This window comes from Nansenia antarctica (assembly GCF_963989245.1).
Source record: "Nansenia antarctica genome assembly, chromosome: 15".
In the NCBI taxonomy this organism is placed as follows: domain Eukaryota; kingdom Metazoa; phylum Chordata; class Actinopteri; order Argentiniformes; family Microstomatidae; genus Nansenia; species Nansenia antarctica.
This window is the reverse complement of record NC_137685.1, coordinates 9393912-9420796: the sequence shown is the minus strand read 5'-3', so window position 1 is coordinate 9420796 and position 26885 is coordinate 9393912. Positions and strand designations below refer to the sequence as shown.

The 26885-nt window shown below is 45.9% G+C and overlaps 1 protein-coding gene across 1 annotated transcript in view; it reads left to right on the top strand.

Moving 5' to 3' along the window:
- rnf123 (ring finger protein 123) overlaps positions 1–26885 on the top strand; it is a gene marked incomplete at its 3' end in the record, with an annotated part of 162270 nt that overhangs the window by 13686 nt on the left and 121699 nt on the right. The window contains exons 11-21 of the mRNA XM_080545540.1: positions 3677–3781; positions 4223–4348; positions 4568–4660; positions 8836–8904; positions 9472–9594; positions 9720–9819; positions 12671–12732; positions 13115–13186; positions 13368–13488; positions 15678–15779; positions 25855–25955. Of these exons, the coding sequence (XP_080401666.1) occupies positions 3677–3781; positions 4223–4348; positions 4568–4660; positions 8836–8904; positions 9472–9594; positions 9720–9819; positions 12671–12732; positions 13115–13186; positions 13368–13488; positions 15678–15779; positions 25855–25955 (1074 nt within the window). The remainder of the gene's footprint in view (positions 1–3676; positions 3782–4222; positions 4349–4567; positions 4661–8835; positions 8905–9471; positions 9595–9719; positions 9820–12670; positions 12733–13114; positions 13187–13367; positions 13489–15677; positions 15780–25854; positions 25956–26885) is intronic.

Genomic DNA, 26885 nt, shown 5'->3' with positions numbered 1-26885 from the left:
TGGCTCTGGCTCAGGGGGCGGAGAAAGGGGGGTAACTGTCTGGTCTGGTTGGCTGCGCTCAGCCATGCTATCACTACACTACCTATCCGGCTCGAAGGACCAATTGTAACCAGGGAGTAGCTGAAAAGGACTGTATACTTTAGGAAAGGGCTGGTTATCTAACTAAGGGAGCTAAATAGGCAGTATAGGAGGATACAGGCAGGGGGCGACAGCGAACCGTTAGACTAGCAGTTAAGGTCGTTAGCATTAGCAAGGGAACTAGCATTAGCATTAGCCTTCAAACAACTAGCATTAGCATTAGCGCTACAAACAACTAGCATTAGCATTAGCGCTACAAACAACTAGCATTAGCATTAGCGCTACAAACAACTAGCATTAGCATTGAAGCTACAAACAACTAGCACACGGTAGTACAGATGAACAACACATTTATTACACGACGGTTGGATACATCCCCATATATACATTCCCACCCGGCCGGCCACACACACTCTCAATCACTCACTGACAGTCTCTGGCCTGAACAGGCTTATAGTCCAGTGGCGTGGTGCGCGTTGAGGCCTGGTTGACTGGCATGTGCGTCGATGAAGTGGTCCGCGTTGGAGCTCCGCTGGAGTCTGTGTTTGCTCGTGGAGGCGACGATTAATGTCCAGCCGGCGTCCCGCTTGGTCCAACGTTGAACACAACTAAAACGGGCTACCGTGGTACACTCGATAATCGCTTTTCCTGGCGTCTTCAGTTGCTGCACGGGGTGCGCGCTGCTGAATCTGCCATCTTGGATCGGCTTCTCGTTATTCTCTCTCTTTTCTGCTTCTCTCTCGTTCGGCTGCTCACCACACACTGACTGACTCCGCCCTTCCGGCTCTTATATAGGCACCACCGAACGTAACATCCGGGTCACGGGCACACCCCGGATATACTACGTCATCACACATATACAGAACATTACAAGAATAATACATATACTTCACGAAACGTATATAATTGTATAGAAAATAACAAAGGAAATACTAGGGGCAAAAATAGGGCTGGTTTGGGGAAACTAAACTGGCACTAAACTGTGGGCCTTCACAACAGTACCTTATGGCGCTTTTCCACCAGCGGCCCGGCTCGCTTCGGGTCGGTTCGGGTCGGCACGCTTCGGCACGCTTTTGAACAGTTCTGGTTTTCCACTATACACAACAGACCAGGAACGAGTAGGAGGAGTAGGCGATAGTAGGCGGCGTTACGCGTCATAAAAGCGCGCCATTGGGGTGACGTATATTTTCACGAGACACAACACAGCCACAACAATAGCAACATGGAGGAACTTGAAGCTATCGTATACTTTTTCCTCGGCATGTGGTATATTATTAACCGTGGTTTTTTTGGAGAGAAAGAGAAAGAGAAAGAGAGAGAGGAAGCTATGTACACATAACAAAGTCATGTTTTTTGAACCCTTAAAACCACTGCCTTCACTTGTCTGCTTTATTAACTGTATGAGCATATGAGATGGCTACTGCCTGGCTACTGGAGGCACCCTTTGCGGGTTAATAACTTCGGTTTACCGTGGGTTAGGATAACAATTCAAACGTGTCCGGATAGGGGAGAGGACAGGGAATCCAAAACCATTTGAATGGTGTCGATACGACACTGCTATCACCGTCGACACAGCGCGGAGCGAATTCCCTGTTAAAACCTTTCTCTCCCCCCGCTGTCAACGGGAGTTTCAACCAGCTGGCGCGGTGCTGCGAGCAGCAGCGGGTTCATTGAGTTTACGGTTAAAAGCATAACTTCTCGGGGTGTAAAGCACTCTCTCTATTTCGGGCTAAACTGTGCAGTGTAGCCGGCGTCCTGGTTCCTCCAGCAACCGGACACTTCCATAAATAACAACAAATATGTAATATGTAAATATGTATAATACCACGTTCATTGATAAAATGACGCCAGGGATGGAAAGGGGTGATGGCAGTTTTAGAAACGGGATGATGAAGCTCTGGACTACGGAACGGCACAGCACAGCACAACGGGGGGAAATGCGATAAGAATTATGTCAAAATGCAGCACCATCATGCACAGATCAGCCTTAAAGCATGTAACGTTAGATATATATATCGTTATACAGGGAGCGATGTATTTCTACGGAAAGGCTGATAGATTGTAGAATCTTCTTGTCGGTAAAACGATGGAATCAATCTATTGAGGATTGTGATCTTAAATGCGTTGTGTCATCTCAGGATAGATTAGGTGCACAGCATACACGATTTGACAAGGAAATAGGATGTTCAACACGGGTCGGAATCTCTATACTTGATTTATTACTATCGGCATTAGTCAAATACATGCTCACATCAAGTCATCCGTTCACTGCTGTCCATCAAAAATGGCACATCCATCAATAATATTACATAATAACAACTGCTCTGATTAGATTGCTTAGATTGTTTAATACACGTGGGGAAAAGCGAGATGAACTCGCGAGTATCAATGCTTCATTGAACGGAAAGTCCTATCTATCCCATTCAAAGTGTTTTAGCCTTCCCCCTTTCCACTGGTAATAAGGAATTGGCAATAATAGATCGATATAAATAGATCAACATAATGCAGCACTATCATCAATTTCTACGGAAAGGCTGACTGACGCGGGGCTCATTCAATCTCCGCGTTCGTTATAGATACGCTTGCAGCAGCGGGTGAACTCCCGGTTCATTGAGTTTAAGGTTAAAAGCATAACTTCTCGGGGTGTCAGCGCGGTGGTTCAGGGCTCAAAATGACCGTATACCGATGGTGGAGTTAGCAAAGGAGTATTGTGTTTGTACCACATTCACAGCCGGTGTTATTCACGGGCAAAGACGGTGCATAATAGCGATTTTTGTGTTATGCTTGTTGTAAATAAAAGTTCTATGATGCATTGAAATGACATTAAACTAAGATAATACGATGGTCAGCATAATTTTTCGAATCTTTATTAATAAGCTATTACAGAAACTGTAGTGACATTTTCCAAGAGCGAATGTGGTATTTAAAGATGGCGGTTAGAGGTGTACAGTGAACACAAACGATGACGATGTTGTGACGATTTCCATTGACCAATCAACGGTGTGCAGCGTCACACGTCACACGCAGCCTCGCAAAAATGTTCCGGGTCTGAATTTGGTTCCTGGTATCGAAGGGTAGCTAAAGAAGCGACCCGAACCGACCCGAACCGACCCAGGCCGACAAATGGAAAAGCGCCAAAGAAGCAGGCCAGCCCGGGCTGACCCGGGTCAGCACCGTAGTGGAAAAGCCCCATTAGACACACACACAGGTACTGTCTCATCATGGCTGGTCTTTACAACATAGTCTCCAATGGATATGTTCTGGGGGATCGTTTCTGCAGACCAAAGAAACACAAATCGAACGTTGTAAGCTGAAGACCCATCTCTTCAGGCTCCATCTTAACGGTCCCTTCTTAAGACCTCCTCATCCCCGCTTACCCTCACTACCCCCCAGTACAGTTTCTCTCTATGAATAAAAAAACAACGACACAAAACCGCATTGTAACTGCCCCTGGTTCTGGCATAGATTACTGTGTCTTATGATGACTGATGAATAGATGATTCACTCACTTAGACAAATGGATTTGTTGTAAGTCGCTTTGGATAATGGTGGCAAAAATGTCAAATGAAATGTAAACGTGTTGCCGTCGCCCCGCCAGGAGGAGAAGGTGGTGGAGAAGGAGAGGGCCTGCTGGAAGCTCCAAGGGGATCCCACCGTCCTGGTCACGCTGGCCCACGTCTTCAACTACTTTGCCCCCCTTGTGGTGAGTGGTGGTCCATTTGATGGATTTATTTATTTAATTTCTATATGATTTACACACATACACACACACACACACCATGACTATAGACCGGTAGCCTTGACATCCCTGTCATGAAGACCGTGGAAATACTGCTGCTAGCACACACGAGGCCCCTGGTGAAGACATCCTTGCTGCAGTCCCCCTGCAGTTGGACTACCAGGCAGACGTGGGTGTGGATGATGCCCTCAGGAGCTACACAGAGCTCACTCCCATTTAGATAAGGCTGAACATGACCCTAATATTACCATGTCTCTGTACCCCACTCTGGGTAGCGTTGAGCATCTGGGATAAAGCATGCAGGGTAGAGCAGGGTGTTGTGGGGGTGGTATTTGCGTTCCCAGTGTAAAGTGTACTGGCTGGTGTGGGTGTTATATGGGATGTTGTGTGTGTTTGTGTCCCCAGTGTAAAGTGTACTTGGTGGAGGACGTCCTGATGAACTTCCTGTTGAATATCCTAGAGGGGGGCGGCTCCGTGGACGAACACCCCCTCATCCAGCAGCTCCTGGATCTCTTCTGGCTGCTGATGGAGGTGGAGGCCTGACACACACACACTCACACTCACACTCACACTCACACTCACACTCACACTCACACTCACACTCACACTCACACTCACACTCACACACACACACACACACACACACACCACACATATGTAAATGTATGTTTGTTAACTGTCATTTCCTGTCCCAGCGTGTTTCGCTGAGGTGCTCTCCATATGACATCACTTCCTGTTCCTCCCCCTCAGGACTACGAGGTGAACGAGTGTCTGAAGCAGCTGATGATGTCTCTCCTGAGGGCCTACAGATTCTCTCCCATCATCCCCGACCTGGGCTTCCAGGTAGGAGGGGCCGCCCCCAGACCCCGACCCGGTCCCGCCCACAGCCACACACACCTGTACAGACCGTTAGAGGTGTTGACTCAGAGTCAGAGGCAGAGGCAGAGTCAGAGTCAGAGTCTAGCCCTCTGCTGCACCTCACCCAGGTGAGTCCACCCCGTCCCGCACACGCCTGCGTCCGTGTGTCTGTCCGTCGTGTGACATCACTCAGAAATTCTCTAACGGCAGAGGGGCAGGTATCAGGTACAGGCACCGAATATCACTAGAATGGTCAAATACAGTCGTACGCATTATATACATTCAGTATATAGTCATAAAGGATGGTTCCTGGATGGGAACAGCCATGTATTATGCAGGACATCCTCCTGGGTTGAGACATCAACCACCAGTGTCTTTATAGGGCTCGACATTAAGGCTTGTCCGCTTGTCCCGGGACAAGTACATTTTATGTTCGGGCAAGTGGACCAATAAATCTATATGTATGAATATCCGCATTTTTTTAAAATTCCTCCTTCAGTTGTCCGATCGAAAAAAGTAATAAATGTTTCAACAAGCTATGCCGCACCTCATTCCCGCTGCCTATGAGGCGCGGTGTAGCTTGTATCATAAATTGTAGCGCTATTGCGTGCGCGTGACCGTTATTAACTCCACTGCCCGCAAAAGTGCCAACCTTCTTGACCGCGAAGTTGGCTTGTGGAAACCGACACATTACGCAAGCCAGCAAGCACAATGTTCCTTCAAGCACCTACAACTGTCCAGGTGCCAGGAAAAGCGGGAAAACGCAAAATGTCATCGGACGAAACACCATTGCTGGTGTTCTGCCAATGTCTGCTGCCTTGCCAATGTCTGCTGCCTTGCCAATGTATGCTGCCTTGTCAATGTATGCTGCCTTGTCAATGTATGCTGCCTTGTCAATGTCTGCTGCCTTGTCAATGTCTGCTGCCGTGTCAATGTATGCTGCCGTGTCAATGTCTGCTGCCTTGTCAATGTCTGCTGCCTTGTCAATGTCTGCTGCCTTGTCAATGTCTGCTGCCTTGTCAATGTATGCTGCCTTGTCAATGTAGCTCCCTTGTCAATGTCTGCTGCCATGTCAATGTTTGCTGCCTTGTCAATGTAGCTGCCTTGTCAATGTCTGCTGCCTTGTCAATGTCTGCTGCCTTGTCAATGTCTGCTGCCTTGTCAATGTATGCTGCCTTGTCAATGTAGCTCCCTTGTCAATGTCTGCTGCCTTGTCAATGTAGCTGCCTTGTCAATGTCTGCTGCCTTGTCAATGTCTGCTGCCTTGTCAATGTAGCTGCCTTGTCAATGTCTGCTGCCTTGTCAATGTCTGCTGCCTTGTCAATGTAGCTGCCTTGTCAATGTCTGCTGCCTTGTCAATGTCTGCTGCCTTGTCAATGTCTGCTGCCTTGTCAATGTAGCTGCCTTGTCAATGTATGCTGCCTTGTCAATGTAGCTGCCTTGTCAATGTATGCTGCCTACAGTGACAATTACAAAAATTTCAGTAAATGTATTAAAATTGAAATACAGAAATACCTCATACATAAGTATTCAGACCCTTTGCTATGACACTCTAAAATGAGCTAAAATGCGAAAATGTCATCAACAAATGACTCAGTAAGTTAAAATGAGTCCATGCAAGGATAATAGTGCACATCATTTTGGAATGACTATCTTTGTTTTTATAGGGTCTCTGATTTGCATAGGAATCAATTACACACTGTGTAGATTAGCATATAATCTATGTAATTGTGACACATGGTTTTGTTCGAAATAATAATTTCTTGATGACAGAATTTATTTTCCTCAGAATACATTTACAATTAAAGGTTGGATGTTAAAGATTTTTTTTGCTCATCTTTACCAGGGGTGCCAATACTTGTGGAGGGCACTGTATACATACATAACAACACATGTAGGTGGATATATCCATACACGTGAACATGAGGACAGCAGCTGTTCTGGTGTGGCTGCGTGTCCTTCCAACACCACAGAGGCTGTGGGCTGACTGGGTCAAGGTTACTGGCTGGGGCCTCCGCTGGGACACTGTTCTGTCTTACTGAGTTACTGGCTGGCTGTACAGTCAGGAATGCTCAACATCTCAACTACTCTCAGTATAGTTCTGTCCCATAAAGGAAGGTGTCAATTGAAGGCTTTAGTTAGCTAGGCGGGTTGTCACCCACCCTTCTATACCACTCTGGCCCAGTTAGTATTATGGTCCAACGTTCTGGCCCCAATACTATCCCTATGGGGACCAGTTGGATGTCCACAGGCAAAATAGCTGTGTCGGCACTTCGTTTAAACTGTTCAAAATATCTCAAATAATGCGAAATGGTGTGTGTTTACCTGTTAAGATGAATTATCATTACACTCTGCCCCAGTTAGGTTTCACTGTATTGCTTCCACACACATCGTCCAATCAGATCTGTGAAGGGGAGTGGAAAGAGAGAGAATGAATGAATGAATGAATGGACTTTATTGTCATTGCTACAGTACAGGTACCAAACAACGACATTTAGGAGGGGTGGCTCCCCTGGTGCTAGGAAAGGGAAGAAAAAAAATCACTTAAAAAAAAAAAAAAGGGTAAGGAGCTGGTTTACATAAATAAAGGCTATGTACACAATCCACTGTACTATACTGTACAGATAGACGACTAGGGTTGTCATATTGCACAATAGTATTGTTTCACGTTATTTAAAGTGTCACAGTTTGCAGGCTTGAAATGTACATGTTTGTGCCTCAGCACTACACCTGACTTTTTCAGTCCAGCAGCTGCCATACAATCCGTCCAGACTGTCCAGGGCCCAGAACTCAGGCCTTTGCTGTGTTCAGGGCCTGGACGGCCCTGTGGTAGAAGCTGTTCTTCAGTCTGTTTGTCTTAGCGGCCAGGGTCCTGAACCGCCTTTTCGAGGGCAGCCTGGTAAAGTGTACGTACCCAGGGTGGGTCGGGTCCCTGGAGATCTTGGAGGCCTTCCTGAGACAGCGTGTGTTGTACAGCTCTTCCAGAGAGGGGAGGGGGGCGCCGGTGATCTTCTGGGCTGTTCTCACGACTCTCTGTAGAGAAAAGGGAGGGAACAAGCCAATGAAACAATAATTAACGCCCACTAAGTGTCACTGATAGATACAATAATCCTTGACTGACCTCCTTCACGTTTGGGAGTATGAAACCACTAGCAACGCATGCTTTCTCTTCTCTCATGTCTCATAACACACACACTTTGTTCGGAATGCTCAAATGTTCAAATTGATATCCAATAGGGTTGGGCGGTTTCCAATTATTATTTTTTTGTGATCAAATGTTTCTTTATTTTCTTTTAAAACACACATAATAACAAAACAAGACAACAAGGCCACATCCTGCAACCAACGCCCCCAACAACCCATACAACCACACCACAACACACAAATTACAATGGTTTCCAATTTTTTATACTGTTAAACCGCCCCCAAATAAAACCACGGTTTACAGTTTAAATGCGGTTTACCCTGGGATTCAAAATCACATTGTTGTAGGCCCTAGGGTTGGGCGGTGTTGTAGGCCCTACAACAATGTGATTTTGAATCCCACGGTAAACCGCTTTGAAGGAGCTGTCAATTTCAAATGATGAGTTTGGGACAGTGGCTGGTGAAAGATGGCCCTATCCTTTCCGTGATGCTGCTCGAACACTTTCCACGAGCAGTGCTGAAAAAAATGTGCTTAAAATAAATCAATAAAAACTGCGCTAAAAATACTTTCGGTTCGTAATAAAACTATGATGGGACAAATGTGGCTATGTATGGGAAACACTGCACCCGAGTCCAAAGTGCAGAGTGTGTTACAGCAGATGAGTGCTGTCATCGTGTATGCTTCTGAGGAGAAGTGGTCACGTGACATGCTGTTATGATCGCTTCTAAATTGTATTTTTTAACTGGTTATTTATTTGACAAATTATACTTTTTTTTACAAAAAGTTCTGTCATCACTTTCAATAGCATCTTCAACCACACATACATTGGTGCTGTACAAACAACATTATACATAACAATTTACGATGGTTTTATGACGGTATTGACAAAAAACGTTGCTATTTTCGCGGTTTTCAGTATAACCGTAAAACCGCCCAACCCTAAAATACAATGTATATTGAAGCAGTACTTTGACTTGATCTGATGTGTTAAAATGTCCTGTTCTATATTCTCCAGATCCATTACCTGCGTCTCACTACGGCCATCCTTCGCCACGAGAAGTCCAGGAAGTACCTGCTCAGCAACGTCCTATATCCTTTCATTGGTCCAAGAGCCTAGGAGATGTTTTTTCATTGGTCCAAGTGCCTAGGAGATCTTATTTCATTGGTCCAAGAGCCTAGGACATGTCCTTTCAACAGTCTTAGTGCCAAGGAGATGTCTTTTCAATGGTCTAAATTACTATGAGATGTCTTTTTATTGGTCTAAGTGCCTAGGAGATGTCCTTTCATTGGTCTAAGTGTCTAGGAGTCATAAGTACTGCTGAAGATGCATTTGATTCGATTTGAAAGAACTCGACACTTAAAGGGTATTTTGATGCAAACCCTAATTGGTTGAAGTGCTCGTAATGATACCCTTGACTGTCTGGAGTACGGTGTATTGGAGGCTAGAGGGTTTTTTCTTCTTTCGTTTTCAGCTCATTCTTGTGTTACTTCCTGTTTCAATGCCCTTCTGTTCCCGTGCCTTTGGACTGATGTGTCTGATGCATGTCTGCTACAGGGGAGGCTGGTGGAGGTTGAAAATCGGTCCTTCGCTTTCTACCTCCACCAGCTTCCCCCGATGACCATTCTGAGTTGTTACCGTCTTTAACAGAAGACCACGTTTGACGTGCTGCGCTCCGTGGTCTTCTTCTACATCAAGACGCCGCTGAGGGTGAAGGAGGCGGGGCTAGAGGAGCTCATCCCCACCACCTGGTGGCCCACACGCTTCGACAAAGAGGTGACAGCCAATCAGACGCTTGCTTTCTACAAAACGTAATGTTAAAGCACCTGTGCTTCCTGCAAAAGTCCTTGGTGTGTTGTGTGTGTGCGTGTGCGTGTCTAACCTCTCTCTGATTGGCCCAGGGGAAGGACGAGAGGGAGCCGAAGGACGAGACTGCGGACGAGAGGCTGAGGAGGCGGGCCTACGAGAGAGGCTGTCAGAGGCTGAAGAAGAGGATCGAGGGTGAGTCCGTCTGTCTGTCTAACCGTCTGACCGTCTGTTTGCCATGTGCCCCTATAGGGAATAATATGGTGGGAATTCTAACTAGCCAATATTTTCCACGCTATAATATTACTACCATGTGACTTCATTTGAAATCAGATCACATCTTTCATCCAATCCTCTCAGAATCCCCTCAGAAGTGTCAGGGTGTAGGTTGCAGGGTGCAGGGTGCAGGGTGCAGGGTGTAGGGTGTAGGGTGTAGGGTGTAGGTGGCAGGTTGAAGGGGGTAGGGTGCAGGATGCAGGATGCAGGATGCAGGATGCAGGGTGTAGGCTTCACGGTGTAAGGTGCACGATTTAGGGTGCAGGATTTAGGGTGCAGGATGTAGGTGGCAGGTTGAAGGGGTTGGGTGCAGGATGCAGGGTGTAGGGTGCAGGGTGCAGGGTGCATGGTGTAGGCTGCAGGGTGTAGGGTGTAGGGTGTAGGGTGCAGGGTGCAGGGTGCATGGTGTAGGCTGCAGGGTGTAGGGTGCAGGGTGTAGGGTGCAGGGTGTAGGGTGTAGGGGGCAGCTTCACGGTGTAAGGTGCAGGATTTAGGGTGCAGGATTCAGGATTCAGGATGCAGGATGCAGGATGCAGGGTGCAGGATGCAGGGTGCAGGATGCAGGATGCAGGGTGCAGGATGCAGGGTGCAGGGTGTCGGGTGCAGGTCAGGGCTCGACATTAACGCTTGTCCGCTTGTCCGGGACAAGTACTTTTTATGTTCGGACTTCCTCCTGCACTTATCTGACTGACAAGTCAAAACAAAGCGAAAAATAAATATATCAATATCTATTAATATCCACAAAAAAAGAGTTCCTGAATTCCTCCTCCAGTTGTCCGATCGGAAAAGTAATAACATTTAACATTTATTAAGTCATAAATGTTTTAACGAGCTATGCTGCCTATGAGGCGGTGTAGCTTGTATCAGAAATTTGAATGCTATTGCGTGCACGTAACCGTTATTAACTCTACTGTCCGCAAAAGTGCCAACCTTCTTGACCGTGAAGTTGGCTTGTGGAAATTTTAAGTCCGTAGTGAAAGAATCCGACACGTTACTCAAGCCAGCAGCACGATGTTCCTTCAAGCACCTAAAACTGGCCAGCTGCCAGGAAAAGCGGGAAACGCAAAATGTCATTGGACGAAACACCATTGCCTGTGTTCTGCCGATGTATGCTGCCTTGTCAATGTCTGTTGCCTTGTCAATGTCTGCTGCCTTGTCAATGTCTGCTGCCTTGTCAATGTCTGCTGCCATGTCAATGTATGCTGCCATGTCAATGTATGCTGCCATGTCAATGTATGCTGCCATGTCAATGTATGCTGCCATGTCAATGTATGCTGCCATGTCAATGTATGCTGCCATGTCAATGTATGCTGCCTTGTCAATGTATGCTGCCTTGTCAATGTAGCTGCCTTGTCAATGTATGCTGCCTTGTCAATGTAGCTGCCTTGTCAATGTATGCTGCCTTGTCAATGTATGCTGCCTTGTCAATGTATGCCGCCTTGTCAATGTATGCTGCCGTGTCAATGTCTGCTGCCGTGTCAATGTCTGCTGCCATGTCAATGTCTGCTGCCTTGTCAATGTCTGCTGCCTTGTCAATGTATGCTGCCTTGTCAATGTCTCTTGCCATGTCAATGTATGCTGCCTTGTCAATGTCTGCTGCCTTGTCAATGTATGCTGCCTTGTCAATGTATGCTGCCTTGTCAATGTCTGCTGCCTTGTCAATGTCTGCTGCCATGTCAATGTCTGCTGCCTTGTCAATGTCTGCTGCCTTGTCAATGTCTGCTGCCTTGTCAATGTCTGCTGCCTTGTCAATGTATGCTGCCTTGTCAATGTATGCTGCCTTGTCAATGTATGCTGCCTTGTCAATGTATGCTGCCTTGTCAATGTCTCTTGCCTTGTCAATGTCTGCTGCCATGTCAATGTCTGCTGCCATGTCAATGTCTGCTGCCTTGTCAATGTCTGCTGCCTTGTCAATGTAGCTGCCTTGTCAATGTATGCTGCCTTGCCAATGTATGCTGCCATGTCAATGTATGCTGCCCTGTCAATGTCTGCTGCCTTGTCAAACAATCTATGTCTGCTGAGTAGGGGAGCGCGGGGTATGTTGTCACACGCTGTCTTAACATTTACTGGGCACAATACATCACACAATGCACATATTTTGTATTGATTATATTATAATATTATATCTTATTTCAGTACAGAGCTGTAGACCGTTAAATAGACAATGTGCATTTGTGACAATTTGCCCCATCAGCGGGTTAATTGTTACACTATGTCACAACTAATTAATTGTTAATATTGATTATAATTTCAAATTAAATAACTCAAAATTAAAACAATCATTCCTAGGGAATCTGGCAAATCAAGCCTTTGAATCAAAACATTAATCCTGGCAAGACGCCTTTACTTTAAACTTTGAAATCGAAAGTTCTCTGGTGTGCACGTAGATCCACAGTAATTGTTGGAATTGGAATGTAATGTAATGTTGCTTGTTGTGTGTTAGTAGACACACACACACACACACACAAACACGTCGTCATATTTGGACAAGTAACTTGAGCTCTCGGACAAGTAAAAGATAAGTTCACTTGCACCTGAAAAAGCTTAATGTCAAGCCCTGCAGGGTTTAGGGTGCAGGGTTTAGGGTGCAGGGTTTAGGGTGCAGGGTTTAGGGTGCAGAGTTTAGGGTGCAGGGTTTAGGGTGCAGGGTTTAGGGTGTAGGGTGCATTGGTTTGGGAGGACTGGGCCTGTCTCTGATGCCTGAAGCAGACTGACTCAGCTGTGTTGTTGTTGATGTTGATGATGTTGTGGATGTTGTTGTTGTGTCTAGTGGTGGAGGAGTTGCAGGTGCAGATCCTTAAGCTGATGCTCAACAACAAAGACAAAGGGACGGTACGTTGTGTGTGTGTGTGTGTGTGTGTGTGTGTGTGTGTGGGTGAGTGTGTGTGTGGGTGAGTGTGTGTGTGTCTGCTACACTCGGTGGGCACAGCTGCATGTATGACAGATGTCACACCATTCCGTTCCATTTTAAGGGCCACAGGATGGATGAGTCATCTCGCTTATTCTGTGACCTTCAATTAACTTTCTCTCTCTCTCTCTCTCACCCTCCCACCCTCTCTCTCTCTCACCCTCCCACCCTCTCTCTCTCTCTCTCACCCTCCCACCCTCTCTCTCTCTCACCCTCCCACCCTCTCTCTCTCTCTCACCCTCCCACCTTCTCTCTCTCTCTCTCACCCTCCCACCCTCTCTCTCACCCTCCCACCCTCTCTCACAGGGGGAGGCGTCGCGGTATATATTCTTGAACAAGTTCCGGAAGTTTCTTCAGGAGAACGCCAGTAACAGAGGGGTGAGGACGGACGTCTGTAGTCACCTTGATGAGAAGCAGTGTGTCCTCTTGTGTGTTGTGTGTGTCCTCCTCTGCAGTGTGTGTTGTGTGTGTCCTCCTCTGTTGTGTGTTTTGTCAACACACCGACACGTAGTGCCCTTCAGAGTACAATGTTTTTTTTTTCGTGTGTGTGTGTGTGCAGCACCCCACAGCGCTGTGCCCTCCAGAGTACATGGTGTGTTTCCTGCACCGTCTGATCGTGGCGGTCAGGAGCTACTGGGACGAGGGCAAGAGGAAGACCCCCGGGAGCGTCAGCAGTGAAGGTGAGACCCTGACCTTTACCCTGATGTTACCCCTAACCCTGACCTTTACCCTGATGTTACCCCTAACCCTAACCCTGACCTTTACCCTGATGTCACCCCTAACCCTAACCCTGACCTTTACCCTGATCTTACCCCTAACCCTAACGCTGGGCCAAACCCTGATGTCACCCCTAACCCTGACCCTGACCTTTACCCTGATGTTACCCCTAACCCTAACGCTGACCTTTACCCTGATGTTACTACTAACCCTAACGCTGACCTTTACCCTGATGTTACCCCTCACCCTGATCTTTACCCTGATGTTACCCCTCACCCTGATCTTTACCCTGATGTTACCCCTAACCCTAACCCTGACCTTTACCCTGATGTTACCCCTAACCCTAACCCTGGCCCAAACCCTGATGTTACCCCTAACCCTAACCCTGACCTTTACCCTGATGTTACCCCTAACCCTAACCCTGGCCCAAACCCTGATGTTACCCCTAACCCTGACCTTTACCCTGATGTTACCCCTAACCCTGACCTTTACCCTGATGTTACCCCTAACCCTAACCCTGGCCCAAACCCTGATGTTACCCCTAACCCTGACCTTTACCCTGATGTTACCCCTAACCCTGATCTTTACCCTGATGTTACCCCTAACCCTAACCCTGACCTTTACCCTGATGTTACCCCTAACCCTAACCCTGACCTTTACCCCTAACCCTGACCCTGGCCAAAACCCTAGCTGTGCAGGTTAAAATATTTATTTTCCAAAACTCGTTTTTGTAGTATGTTGAAATAAAAGAAAATCCAAGTGGAACCCGAGTCTGGATGGATCTGCAGTCCTCTCAGCTTTGCTCAACACCAGTGGAGCCTGGTGGAGGTGGAAATCGGAGGACAGGCTCGTTGTAATGCATGGAATGGAACATTTGATCCCATTCCTTATTCCATTCCGTGCATTCCGATGGACCTTGGTGTTTCATACCTCCTTCGATTTCGTCCTCCACCTGCCTGACTTTTACCCGTCTGTTCCTTTTACCAATCTCTGATCAAAGGGTAAGGGCAGAACATGCCCTGTTAGGAGTAGAAAAGTGGGAGATATTATCCGTTAAGGCCAGGGGTCTTTACATGTGTAATTTCCCCTGCAGTGTTCTGGCTCCAGGGAGAGGTTTTATTATGGAAATGACTCAGAAGGGCAATTAACCACTTTCTGGACCAGCTTCACCACCTGCATCCTAATGAGGCCTGTTATCATCAGCTCTCTCTGTTTCTCTGTGTCTCTCTCTCTCTCTCTGCTTCTCTGTGTCTCTCGCTCTCTCTGTTTCTCTGTGTCTCTCTCTCTCTCTCTCTCTCTCTCTGCTTCTCTGTGTGTGTCTCTCTCTCTCTCTCTGAGAGAGAGCTGATAACAGCCCTCATTAGGATGCAGCTGGTGACTCCAATATACACTATGTGGACAAAAGTATTGGGACAACCGAACATCACACCCATGTGCTTGTTGAACTTCTCATTCCAAAACCATGGGCATTAATATGGAGTTGGTCCCACCTTTGCTGCTATAACAGCTTCCACTCGTCTGGGAAGACTTTCTACTAGATTTTAGAATTATGGTTGCAGGGATTTGGTCCCATTCAGCCACAAGAGCATTAATGAGGTCGGCCACTGATGTTGGGCAAGAAGGACTGGCTCGCAGTGGGCGTTCCAATTCATCCCAAAGGTGTTTGATGGGGTTGAGGTCAGAGCTCTGTGTGCAGGCCAGTCAAGTTCTCCCAGACCAAACTCGGCAAACCATGTCATTATGGACTTCACTTTGTGTATGGGGGCATTGTCATGCTGAAACTGGAAAGGGCCTAGCCAAAGCATGAAAACAGCCCCCAAAACAATTCTGTCCACATACTTTTGTCCATATCGTGTATCATATAATAATCTAACATTGTATACTGTAACAGAAGGCCTGTGGGTGTTGAAGTGAAACAAAACTAAACTGATTAATATCTCTCTCTCTCCCTCCCTCTCTCCCCTCCCTCCCTCTCTCCCCTCCCTCCCTCTCCCTCCCCTCCCTCCCTCCCTCTCTCTCCCTCCCTCCCCCTCTCTCTCCCTCCATCCCTCCCTCCCTCCCTCTCTCCTCTCCCTCCCTCTCTCCCCTCTCTCCCTCCCTCTCTCCCCTCCCTCCCTCCCTCCCTCCCTCTCTCTCCCTCTCCCTCCCCCAGAGGCCTACGTCCCCCCTCAGCTCTTCTATAATGGGAAAGTGGATTACTTTGACCTGCAGAGACTTGGAGGCCTCCTCTCTCACCTAAAGAAAACCCTCAAAGGTACCCTCTACCTTTTGATCCCAGATCACAGACATGTCACATCACCATAGGGATGATGTCACAGTCTGTCTCTTCCTGCTGAAAAGCACTTCACTCATCATCTGTGGCTTGATATGGATAGGCCTCACGTCCTAAAACGGAAGTTATTTTGGAATGTAGGGCTGGAATTTGCTTAATCCTGGAGCTCACAAGTTGTTTGATGTGTGTTGCGGTGTGTTTGATGTGTGAGGCAGAAAAGAACTGCTTTGAGAGTGTTTTTGTTTCCAAGTGTAGTGTCATAGAACGGTCACCAGGGGGGGTGGTGAGGCTGTGTGATCTCCACGAGGCGTCGATATAACGATCAGATTGAGTTCCTTGTGTGATTTAGATTAGATTCAACTTTATTGTCATTGCAGAGTCCAAGAACGAAATGCAGTTGAGCATCTAACCTGAAGTGCAAATAGTGATATAAAACATGATACTGATGGGTACAGTATGGCAAGTATATGAATGAATGAATGAATGAATGAATGAATGAATGAATGGACTTTATTGTCATTGCTACAGTACAGGTACCAAACAACGAAATTTACAAGTATCTACAGGAAAGAATAGTAGTAAGCTATGTACAGTTAAGGTAGCTATGTACAGCATGGTCTATTAGGGATGGACGGTTTTTCGGTTAAACCGAAAACCGCGGTTTATAAAAATAGAAACGGTTTTTTATCAAAACCGTCTGAAACCGTTTTTTTTTTTTTTTTTTTTAATTTTTTTTTTTAGAAGAATAAAATAGAATAAGAATAAAACTGGAACATGTCACATGTTTGTCGTGTGTGAAAATAACAATGATACAGTCTGAATCTGCCGCGCAATGAGTGAGAGGTTTGGTCAGTTGTGAAGAATAATTGAGGATTAATATCTAATTGGGATTATATTTAAGGGTAACGAATCACTCTATGGGAAAGATAGTTGCCTTCAGTTATTGGTAGATAGGAAAGGTTTTTTACAATTACTCGCTTACATTTAATAAGATCATTTTCACTGCTCTCTGTAAAGCGCATTGGGTCACTTTTGTGAGAAATGCGCTATAAAATGTGATTTGATTTGATATCAATCAATCAATCAAACTTTATTTATGTTCTATAGCACAAATCATGCATTGAATGTAACTCCAAGTGCAGTATTTACTAAACCACAATATAATAAAACAAGAGCTATACGGATCAAGAGTGTTTGTGCACAGCGCCACTGTGTGTGAAGGCGCTACTGAAAGTGATGACAGAACGCATGTCTCAGAAGATACGCGGTCACTTAGTGACGCAAAGGTAGTTCTGTATTTATCTCTATCTGTATTAGTACATTTATTTTGAAAGCTCTATTTTGACAGCTCTACCATGGGCACTTTTATTTTGATGGGGCATTCTTTGTTGATTGACTTACGACAGTTCAGGACGAGTCAGTCTCGCGGCATGTGGTTTTTATGAAAAGCTTTAAGTATGTTCACTGCATAATTCTAAGTCTAATATTTCAGTGATTATTGAGCAGTATTCAAATATTTAAATACATTGAGCAGCAGCTGAAACTTTGTCTAAGAACCAAGATATTGAGAAAGCAGTTCATTCAATGAAGACGCTGTTCCAAGAGATGATCTTCCGTGCAGGCGTGCACCCTGGATCAGCGGAGCTGGTGTGTTAAGTGTTCATGTGTTTTCATGTATGGTGTAGCTTACAAAAGTCTGCCTTTCCACTTATATTTGTGAAACTAAGTAGCCTAAATGTGTTGCGACTGTGCTTACGGTGTTTTAATGGTGTTTGACATGAGTGTATTGTAGCAGTAGGGCTCAATTATTTGAAATTGGCGCTCTTTTTAAGTTTTTTTTTTGTTTTTTTTTTGTTTTGTTTTTTACTGTATTTTTCGGTTAACCGGAAAACCGCGGTTTTACTCTCTGACGGTTTTTCGGTTTCAATAATTGGAAACCGTCCATCCCTATGGTCTATACAGATGTATAAAGAGAGGCTAAATTAAAAAGAGAGCAAAAATATGGTATGTGTAATTTGTAAACAGCAGTAGTGCAAAGGGTAATTGAGTGTTCACATTGACCAGGGGTGGTGTGGGAAGCTGTTCTGGAGTCTGCTGATACGGGACCTGGGGACCCTGTACTTCTTGAGTCTCTTAGATGGCAGGGAATCAAACAGACTGGCTGCGGTGCGAGGTAGCCTTGATGATGCTAGCCTTCCTCCACTGACACCGGTCTGCCTTGAGGGACTCCATGGTAGGGAGTAGGGTTGGACGGTTTCCAATTTTTGGAACCCGATAAACCGTTCCCTAACAAAACTGCGGCTTTTCTGGATTCAAAATGACATTGTTGTTGGGTTTGACTGAGACGGCAATTTCAAATGATTAAAGCCCTGTCCTTTCTGCGAACCTGCTGGAACACTTTCCACGAGCAGAGCTGAAAAATGCGCTTCAACTAAATCCATACAAACAACGCTAAAAGTACCAAATGTAAAAGTCCAGCGCGCTTCAGCCAAGTTTAAGATCCGAGGGTTTTGGTGCTCAGCAGTAGAGGACAATATAATAGCAAAACTATTACCTGGACACCTCCATTAGACTAACCAAAGCAAGACACCGGAGCATTCATACAATCTGCACGTTTATTGCAGAGGAACAGGGAGACTGACGTTTCAACTTGCCTCTTCTTCAGAGTCACTGTTGACTGTCAGTCACCCTGTTCCTCTGTAATAAACGCCCAGATTGTACGAATGCTCCGGTGTCTTGCTTTGGTTAGTTTAATGGGAGTGTCCAGGTAATAGCTGTGCTAGCGCTAAAAAGACTTTTGGTTCGTAATGAGACTGTCGGGAAAGATTTGACTATGTTTTGGGAAACACTGCATGTTCACATTCGGTTAAACCAAAAGTCCCTGGATACATAACTAAGGAGGAAAGGCTAATTTTGCTGATTGATGATCTGATGAGACACATTGATGAGACACATGATTGATGAGAGGCTAAAAGCCTCTGCGTGGACTGATCTGAAAGCGGCATCGCGTATCTTCAGCAGTGAGCGGACCTCACTGTTCATCCAAGGCTTGTGATTGTGATTGATGTGTGATGGTTATACAGGCATGAAAAGCATATTCCGATCAGGACATTGGTTTGAACTGTCGATGTCAGGAGTTTCAGACGAAGTGTCTTGTTTTTCTGCTGGCTGTTTTGTCAGTTTGATGTTACTTCAAAGGTTTAAAGATTGAAATAAACAATAACAGATGGGAATCTACAAAAAAGAGAGAAAATCTCTGAAATCTCTCCATCTCTCCAGCCCGGTGTGTCTGCTTGGTAATTGATTGATGGCTCTAGTGCGCTGAGGGACTCTCTGAATGTGTGCGTTAGTCTCTGTGTTGCAGGCCTAGCCTGGTGTGTGTGTGTGTGTGTGTGTGTGTGTCTGTGTCTGTGTGTCTGTGTCTGTGTCTGTGTGTGTGTCTGTGATGCTAGCCTGGTGTGTGTGTGTATCTGTGTTGTTAGCTGTAAGTGTGTCTCTGCTGCTAGCCTTGTGTGTGTGTGTGCTGCTAGCCTGGTGTGTGTGTATCTGGGTTGCTAGCCTGGTGTGTGTGTGTGTATTTGGGTTGCTAGCCTGGTGTGTGTGTGTGTATTTGGGTTGCTAGCCTGGTGTGTGTGTGTGCTGCTAGCCTGGTGTGTGTGTATCTGGGTTGCTAGCCTGGTGTATGTGTGTATCTGGGTTGCTAGCCTGGTGTGTGTGTCTCTGTGATGCTAGCCTGGTGTGTGTGTGTCTCTGTGATGCTAGCCTGGTGTGTGTGTCTGGGTTGCTAGCCTGGTGTGTGTGTATCTGGGTTGCTAGCCTGGTGTGTGTGTCTCTGTGATGCTAGCCTGGTGTGTGTGTCTGGGTTGCTAGCCTGGTGTGTGTGTATCTGGGTTGCTAGCCTGGTGTGTGTGTCTCTGTGATGCTAGCCTGGTGTGTGTGTGTATCTGTGATGCTAGCCTGGTGTGTGTGTGTCTCTGTGATGCTAGCCTGGTGTGTGTGTATGTCTCTGTGTTGCTATCCAGGGGGGTATTTCACGTACGTTGATAACTCAATCAGCAATTAATTGAAAAAGCCTGATTCAAGTTAATGTCGACTGTGATTTAAGTATAGGCCACGTTCGTAAATTCGCTCTGAGAGCGCCGGAGCGTCCACGTGAATGCCTCTTGTCCAATCAAATTGACTTGGTTCCATTATCACGTTGAACCCAGTGTGCGCTCCGACGAATTTACGAACGCGGCCATAATAACACAATTCAGCCTTGTCTTGTCAACGCTAACTCAGAACAGCGGACTGTTGAAAAGAAGATACTATGGGTGTGTTCGAAATGGCATACTAGCATACTACTCATACTAGATATGACGTAGATTTGAGTATGCGAGACCATTCACACTGTACAGTATGCAAAAAAAAAAAAGTATGTATACTAGATTTTGCCAAATCTTTGAGTATGCGATTTAGGCATGCTATTCCTACTCAACATCCCCAAAATGCATTGCGTGTCTCTTCTGTCTTGTCAAACTGCATCATACAGTTGTTGTTTACAATGGTCCGAGAGCCTGGAGACCGAAAGCTCGCAATAAACATAGTTTTTTGCACAGATTTGAGTGTGCAGATGCTGCTTTTTTGCACTCTATTTGATACTCTTCAGCTGCAGCACCCCAGCTAAGTCTGATCACGGATGAGCGGTGGTATTTTCACTATATTGGGAATGTATGGTGAAATGCATTCTTAAACATGACTACGTCGTCATGATTACAAAGATGCCACTTGAAATGCATGAAATCCAAGTTTTGTAGAGACAAAATTACAGCTTTTAGCCAAGGTTTAAAATTGAGTATTTAAAATCCCCGCTGCCGGCCGGTGCAAAATGCATTCTGGCAGGCAATATGCATACTGCAGTGTAAACGGTCTGCTGATATTGGCATACTTATTATGAATTTAGTAGCAACCTTCTGATTGCTAGCCAGCTGCTTTAACCTCTATGCCAGACACACCGCCCTGCTGTTAATGATGCAAGCTGAAACACATACCTATCTATCTACACCTCTTTCTCTATCTATCTACACCTCTTTCTCTATCTATCTACACCTCTTTCTCTAACTATCTACACCTCTTTCTCTATCTATCTATCTATCTATCTATCTATCTATCTATCTATCTATCTATCTATCTAACTATCTATTGGTTTTTGAAGACAGTGAATGTGGTGTGTGTGTGTCTGTATTGCTAGCCTGATGTGTGTGTCTCTGTGTTGCTTGCCTGGTGTGTGTGTGTGTGTGTGTGTGTGTCTGTGTTGCTAACCTGGTGTGTGTGTGTCTCTGCATTGCAGGCCTAGCCTGGTGTGTGTGTGTGTGTGTGTGTGTTTGTCTGTGTGTGTGTGTGTGTGTCTGTGTTGTAGGCATAGCTTGGTGTTAGATTTAGATTAGATTAGACTTGATTCAACGTTATTGTCATTGCACAGAGTACAAGTACTGAGACAATGAAATGTAGTTTGGCATCTAACCAGTGCAAAATACATGATAATATAGACATGCATGGTATTACAGTGAGATTAAATAAATGAATATAAAGTGAATATGCATGAGATGTATTGTACATTTCTTTTTATTAGGATAAAACGTTTTCGAGGGGGTCCTAACAACACATAATGCATAATACATAATAATACAATACAATACAAATATAATAATACATATTGCATAATACATGATCAATACATATTACATAAGAACAGGATGAACAATAAAGACACAACCATGACATAACACAGACAAACAGGAGACAAACAACAACACACATTGCCAGTTGAAAACATTGAGAACATCACAACCATAACACGACCAAAATGGATAACAGAACAAGGGAAGGCGGATCTACATACAACAATATACATACTACACTTTACAATAAACTTAATATGTGTAAATGTAAGATGATGTATAACAATATGATATGTACAGATGATATATCTATCGAACAAAGGCAATAGGTGAAGGTAGGAGAGAAGATAGTCAATTTTGGAGTGATGTGCAGTGCCATTTCTTTTTTTTTAACATTTTGTTTTTTCTGATTTTATCCCTTTTTCACCCAATTTGGTATCCAATTGCACCCAACCTAGTATCCAATTATCCCCTGCCTATTGCGTAGGATCCGCCGCACGACCCCGTGGCCGGCAGCCCCAGAGGAGATAGCCAGGCAGACTAGCTGTCTGGCTCCTCGAGCCCGACACCGTTATTCCAGCACCAGACGGGGGCGGTGTTGCGCGACGGATCCTTGTCCGGAAATAGTCCTATACCCCCCTTGGGAGCGGCCGCTCAATATGCCGCTCCCTGTGGGCCCCGGCCATATCCGGATCTGGCGAGACCGGGATTCGATCCCAGTCCCCGGTGGGCAGCTTGCACTAGAGGCTAATGCTTAGACCGCTGCGCCACCGCGGGGCGTGCAGTGCCATTTCTCCTCCAAACATGGTTTGTTGTGTGACAGCCAAAAAGTTCAATTTTGGTCTCATCTGACCAGAGTACATGCTCCCAGTAGTTCACTGGCTTGTACAAATGTTGTTTGGCAAACCTTAAACGAGCTTCAACATGTCTTTTTTTAAGTAGTGGAGTCTTGCGGGCTGAGCATGCCCAGAAGCCATGGCGGTGGAGTGCATTGCCTACTGTCCTTTCTGTCCCAGTTGTACCTGCTGCCTCCAAGTCTTTCTGGAGCTCTTTCCTAGTGGTCCTAGATGAGGAAGACAGCCAATTGATTGTAAGTCGCTTTGGAATAAGGCGTCTGCTAAATGCCAAAAATGTAAATGTAAAAATGTAAAGGAAGAGGGAGGAAGGTGATATGGGTTAATGTGGCCCTCCCTTCCTTACGGTATAACAGAGGTAAGGAAGGATGGCACCAGGGTGAACAAAGGCAGAGCAATCACTCTGGTGTGGATCAACATTGTCTTGAGTTTCTGGAAAACAAAAGGAGGTGAACTATTCAAATGTATCTGTGTTGTCTAGCAAATGTTGAATCCTTGAGCAAAGGAAAGCACTTTTCATTGTCTACTAGACTGAGAAATTTCACTTGAATAGGCTCATTGGAAATACATTTACTGGACAAAATATTGATGTATTCAATACTTATTTCCCCCATTGTATCCTGGATGGAGGGAAGCTTACATCCGGTGATGCGCTCTGCTGTCCGCACCACTATATACCCCTTTGCGGTTGAGGGCAGTGAAGTTGCCATGCCAGGCAGTGATGCACCCAGTCAATATACTTTTTTCGGTTGTGCCTTTGTAGAAGGCCCGCAGGGTCCTCGACCCCATGCCAAACGTCTTTAACTGCCTGAGGTGAAAGAGGCGCTGCTGTGCCTTTTTCACCACCTGTTTGGTATGCACGTCCCAGGTGAGGTCATCAAGAGATAGGACCGACGCTTTATTACGCTCCAAGAAACTAAAACGTTTCCTGCCTCTCAAGGCAGTTTTGCTGTTTGGCTTCGGAGCGAATCCAGTCCCTGCTTATGCCCATCCAAGGAGAAAAGAGGAGTGGTTTGACGTTTTGTGGGGCGTGGGGGGGGGGATAACCTGTTACTGGTCCAATGGTACGAGAGCTTTAATGTTGCTCTCGTTTTATACCGTCTGCCTCCTCTCCTTTATTATTCCAGGAAGTACGTCAACATTGATTTTAGTTTCTGAGGAATCGCCACGGTGACGGCTGGCTTGGTTTTTAGGATTCCATCTCTGTAATTGAAGTGAAGGGGGGGGGGGGCGTTGGCAGGGGGGAGGGGGGGAGGCAAAGGGGGGTGGTTGTCACCCATATGTTGACGGACATTGAGTCAGGTTTTTAACTGGGCTGTAACTCAGGAGCCCGTTGGCGCCGTTCCAACACTCTACACCAGCGCAATCCACAGAACGAAGCGGTGCAGCCGATTGGCCGTCGAATCAGTCAATCCTGCTTTCGATTGGCTCATTCGACGCCCTCACCTCCTCAACTTGAATTCAGTGTTTTTATTTTTTTCAGATTATGTTTCTAAATGAAAGCAATCAATCTGAAAAGATGAAGCTGGGGTTAAAGCTGAGAATTTCTTACTTTAACCTTGAGGTAATTGTCTGATTTGACATCCAAACTGCTGGAGTAAAGAGATAAAAGAAGACAGCATACAAATCACAATTCTTTCTTCTTCTAGCATTATGACTGCCAATGTCCCCTGGCCTGAGCATAGTTAGTTTCTTGCTATGACTGATGGATAGATGATTCACTCACTTTGACATCTTATCGCTTTGGATAAATGAGTCTGCGAAATGCCAAAAATGTCATGTAAATGTAATGCTTGGAGGTCTGTATATTGGCCATGCATTCTACCCCTGCATACCACACAGAACGAAGGCATGTCTGCTCTTGCATATCCTTCTGAGTGCTGTTCTAGTGGGGCTATTGAAACATAGCCGCCTCTTTGCGCCACAGTCTGGTTTAATTACGCTCTCAGTAAGTTAACAAACATGTCATCTCATCAGCACTCAGGACATTACAGTTCTCTGAGCCTCCATCTGCTTCCCTACCTTCTCCCTAATCAACCTCTCTGATGAACACACACACGCACACGCACACACACACACACGCACACACACGCACACACACACACACACGCACACACACACACACACACACACACACACACACACACACACACACACACACACACACACACACACACACACACACACACACACTCCATCTCCACCTCCACTCAATCACCCCGGCATTCGTTTGGCTGATTACCGTCCTTGTTGAGATTGTCAGATGTGCTAGTGCAGACAGTTGTTAATGTTCTATGCTTTACAACGTACGCTCCTAACCCTCCCACTAGTCTCAACTGGAATGTACTGGAGCCATATGCGGAGGCTTTTGGCAGAGACCTTCAACTGAAAAGCTGAAAGAAAAACAACAGTCCCTCTATCAACCCAGCTCTTTGATCTGCTAGTTCAAACACTAGTTGGTTCCTTGCCTCAGACGTACACTACTGGTCAAAATGTTTAGAACACCTACATTTTCCCACTTTTTATAGAAATATACCTTCTCATCTCATGTCTCAATGTACTTTGGCAAGTTTACCGTTTACCCTTACCTGTTCCATTTCGGGTCATTCACTGGACTTGATCTGCTTGAATTTCAATAACAACTGCCAAAAAATGGTGGTAAACCTTTGACCGGAAGTGTAGCTAGCTCTGTCAGCTAGGCTGTCACTGTCATGCGGGCCTCCGAGCACTTTAGCCTCATCCACGCGGTTCGTCATCAGCTAGCGCTCAGCCTCTATGTGGTCAGTGGAGGCTGGCAGAGGTAGAAGCCGTAGGACACCCCTGCTAGGCTGGAATCATGGACCATCACCAGTAGGGTGCAGGGCGGTTGTTAGGTTCAGTACAGAAGGGGGGGTCTATACAGTGCAGTTGTGTTTCTAAGCAGCACAGCAGGAGATGGCGGAGGGGAGATGGAGGCACAGTCCAAAATGTTTTTTAGGCCAATTTGAAGCATCCAGTTTGACATCATGTTAAGAAATGTTTTTTAAAAAAAGTTGAGGATCTGGTTTTCAAACACATACGCACATACACAGAAGCGGCAGGGTGTAGACTCATTATAAATGTGTGTACACACACACACACACACACACACACAGAAACAGCAGGGTGTAGACTGATTTAAATTGCACACAAACACACACACACACACACACACACACACACACACACACACACACACACACAGACACAGACGCAGAAACAGCAGGGTGTAGACTGATTTTAATTACGCGCACACAAACACACAGTTTTGTGGAGGATAAACAGCTGGCTGTTGATTGCTGGAGTCAGGGTACTGGACAGATGTTATTGAACATGTCCAGCTGTGGGTGAAGTCATGTATCCAGCATCCCCCTCGGCTCTATGCCAACCCTGTCTAAATCCCCTGACCTCATTTCTACTGAACGTTCGTGTTCTGTGTTTTAATGGTGACCTCGTCCCCTCTCCTCCTCATCGTCCTCTCATCCTCCTCTCTCCTCGTCTCTCCTTGTCTCTCCGTCCCTACAGATGACCTTGCCTCCAAAGCCAACATCATCATCGACCCGGCGGAGATCCTGGCCACGTCGATGGACGACCTGGACGAGGACGAGGAGAGCGGCGCCGCCCAGGTACTGACTCGGTCACATGACCACGGGTCACGCTCTCCAAAACCCGGGTTCAAGTCGGACCAAAACGAACACCTAACTCACTAACCCGCCAAAGAGTTCTGGATCTCTCAGCACCTAGGGTGCCAAGTGTTTTTACGGAGAAACAATAGTTTGATTGACTTTGAAGAAAAACTTTACACAAAGTTTTAGTAGAGGCTAAACTAGGCGAACCTGTGAATGCTTTTACTGGCATCGCAGACAAGGCAGTTTTTACGGTAATTTGCAGTGATGCGGCTGTCGCCTCCTGGAGTCCATTAGGATACCGGCAACTTTTTTGTTTTCAGCGAGTAATTACTCTGCGGCCGAGTTCCCGTCTAACGAGGAGAGAGCTTGGCTGGGGAGACTGAAACTGAGAGACTCTACCCAGAGGAAACAGTTCCAGTCCTGAGCAAATGGATTATAGAGACTCCAATTGTTTTTACAGAATGCACAAATGTACAATCCTTTCAAGCGTAACTCTCTCGAGGAGATGTTTTGGCATGTAATTTAAACGACGCTAAACAAAGTGGAAGTCGAAATCCGGTCTGTTAGAGAGAGCGCTGCTAACCGTTAGCCTAACATGAAAATAGGCTGAACCATCCCTTTTAAAATCTGACTGAAATGCAAATCACTAATTGCCAGTCATTGTAACGTCCCAAGCCTATTCCAAACGCCCTAGGGCCCTAGCAAACCTCACTGCCTCATGTCTATTGGTCTGTTGTCCAGTGGCTGGCTGCAATATGCTGCTATTGTACTTTATGTTATGTGTATATACCATTATTCTTTAGATGTTGTTGGAGTGCTGTTGTTCCTCTGCACCGGTGTCTCATTCCTCCAAAAAATGAAATCAAAGAGAATCTGAGACGTTGGTGACATCACCCGTGTGTGATTTGGGAGGAGTCAGAGGGGATT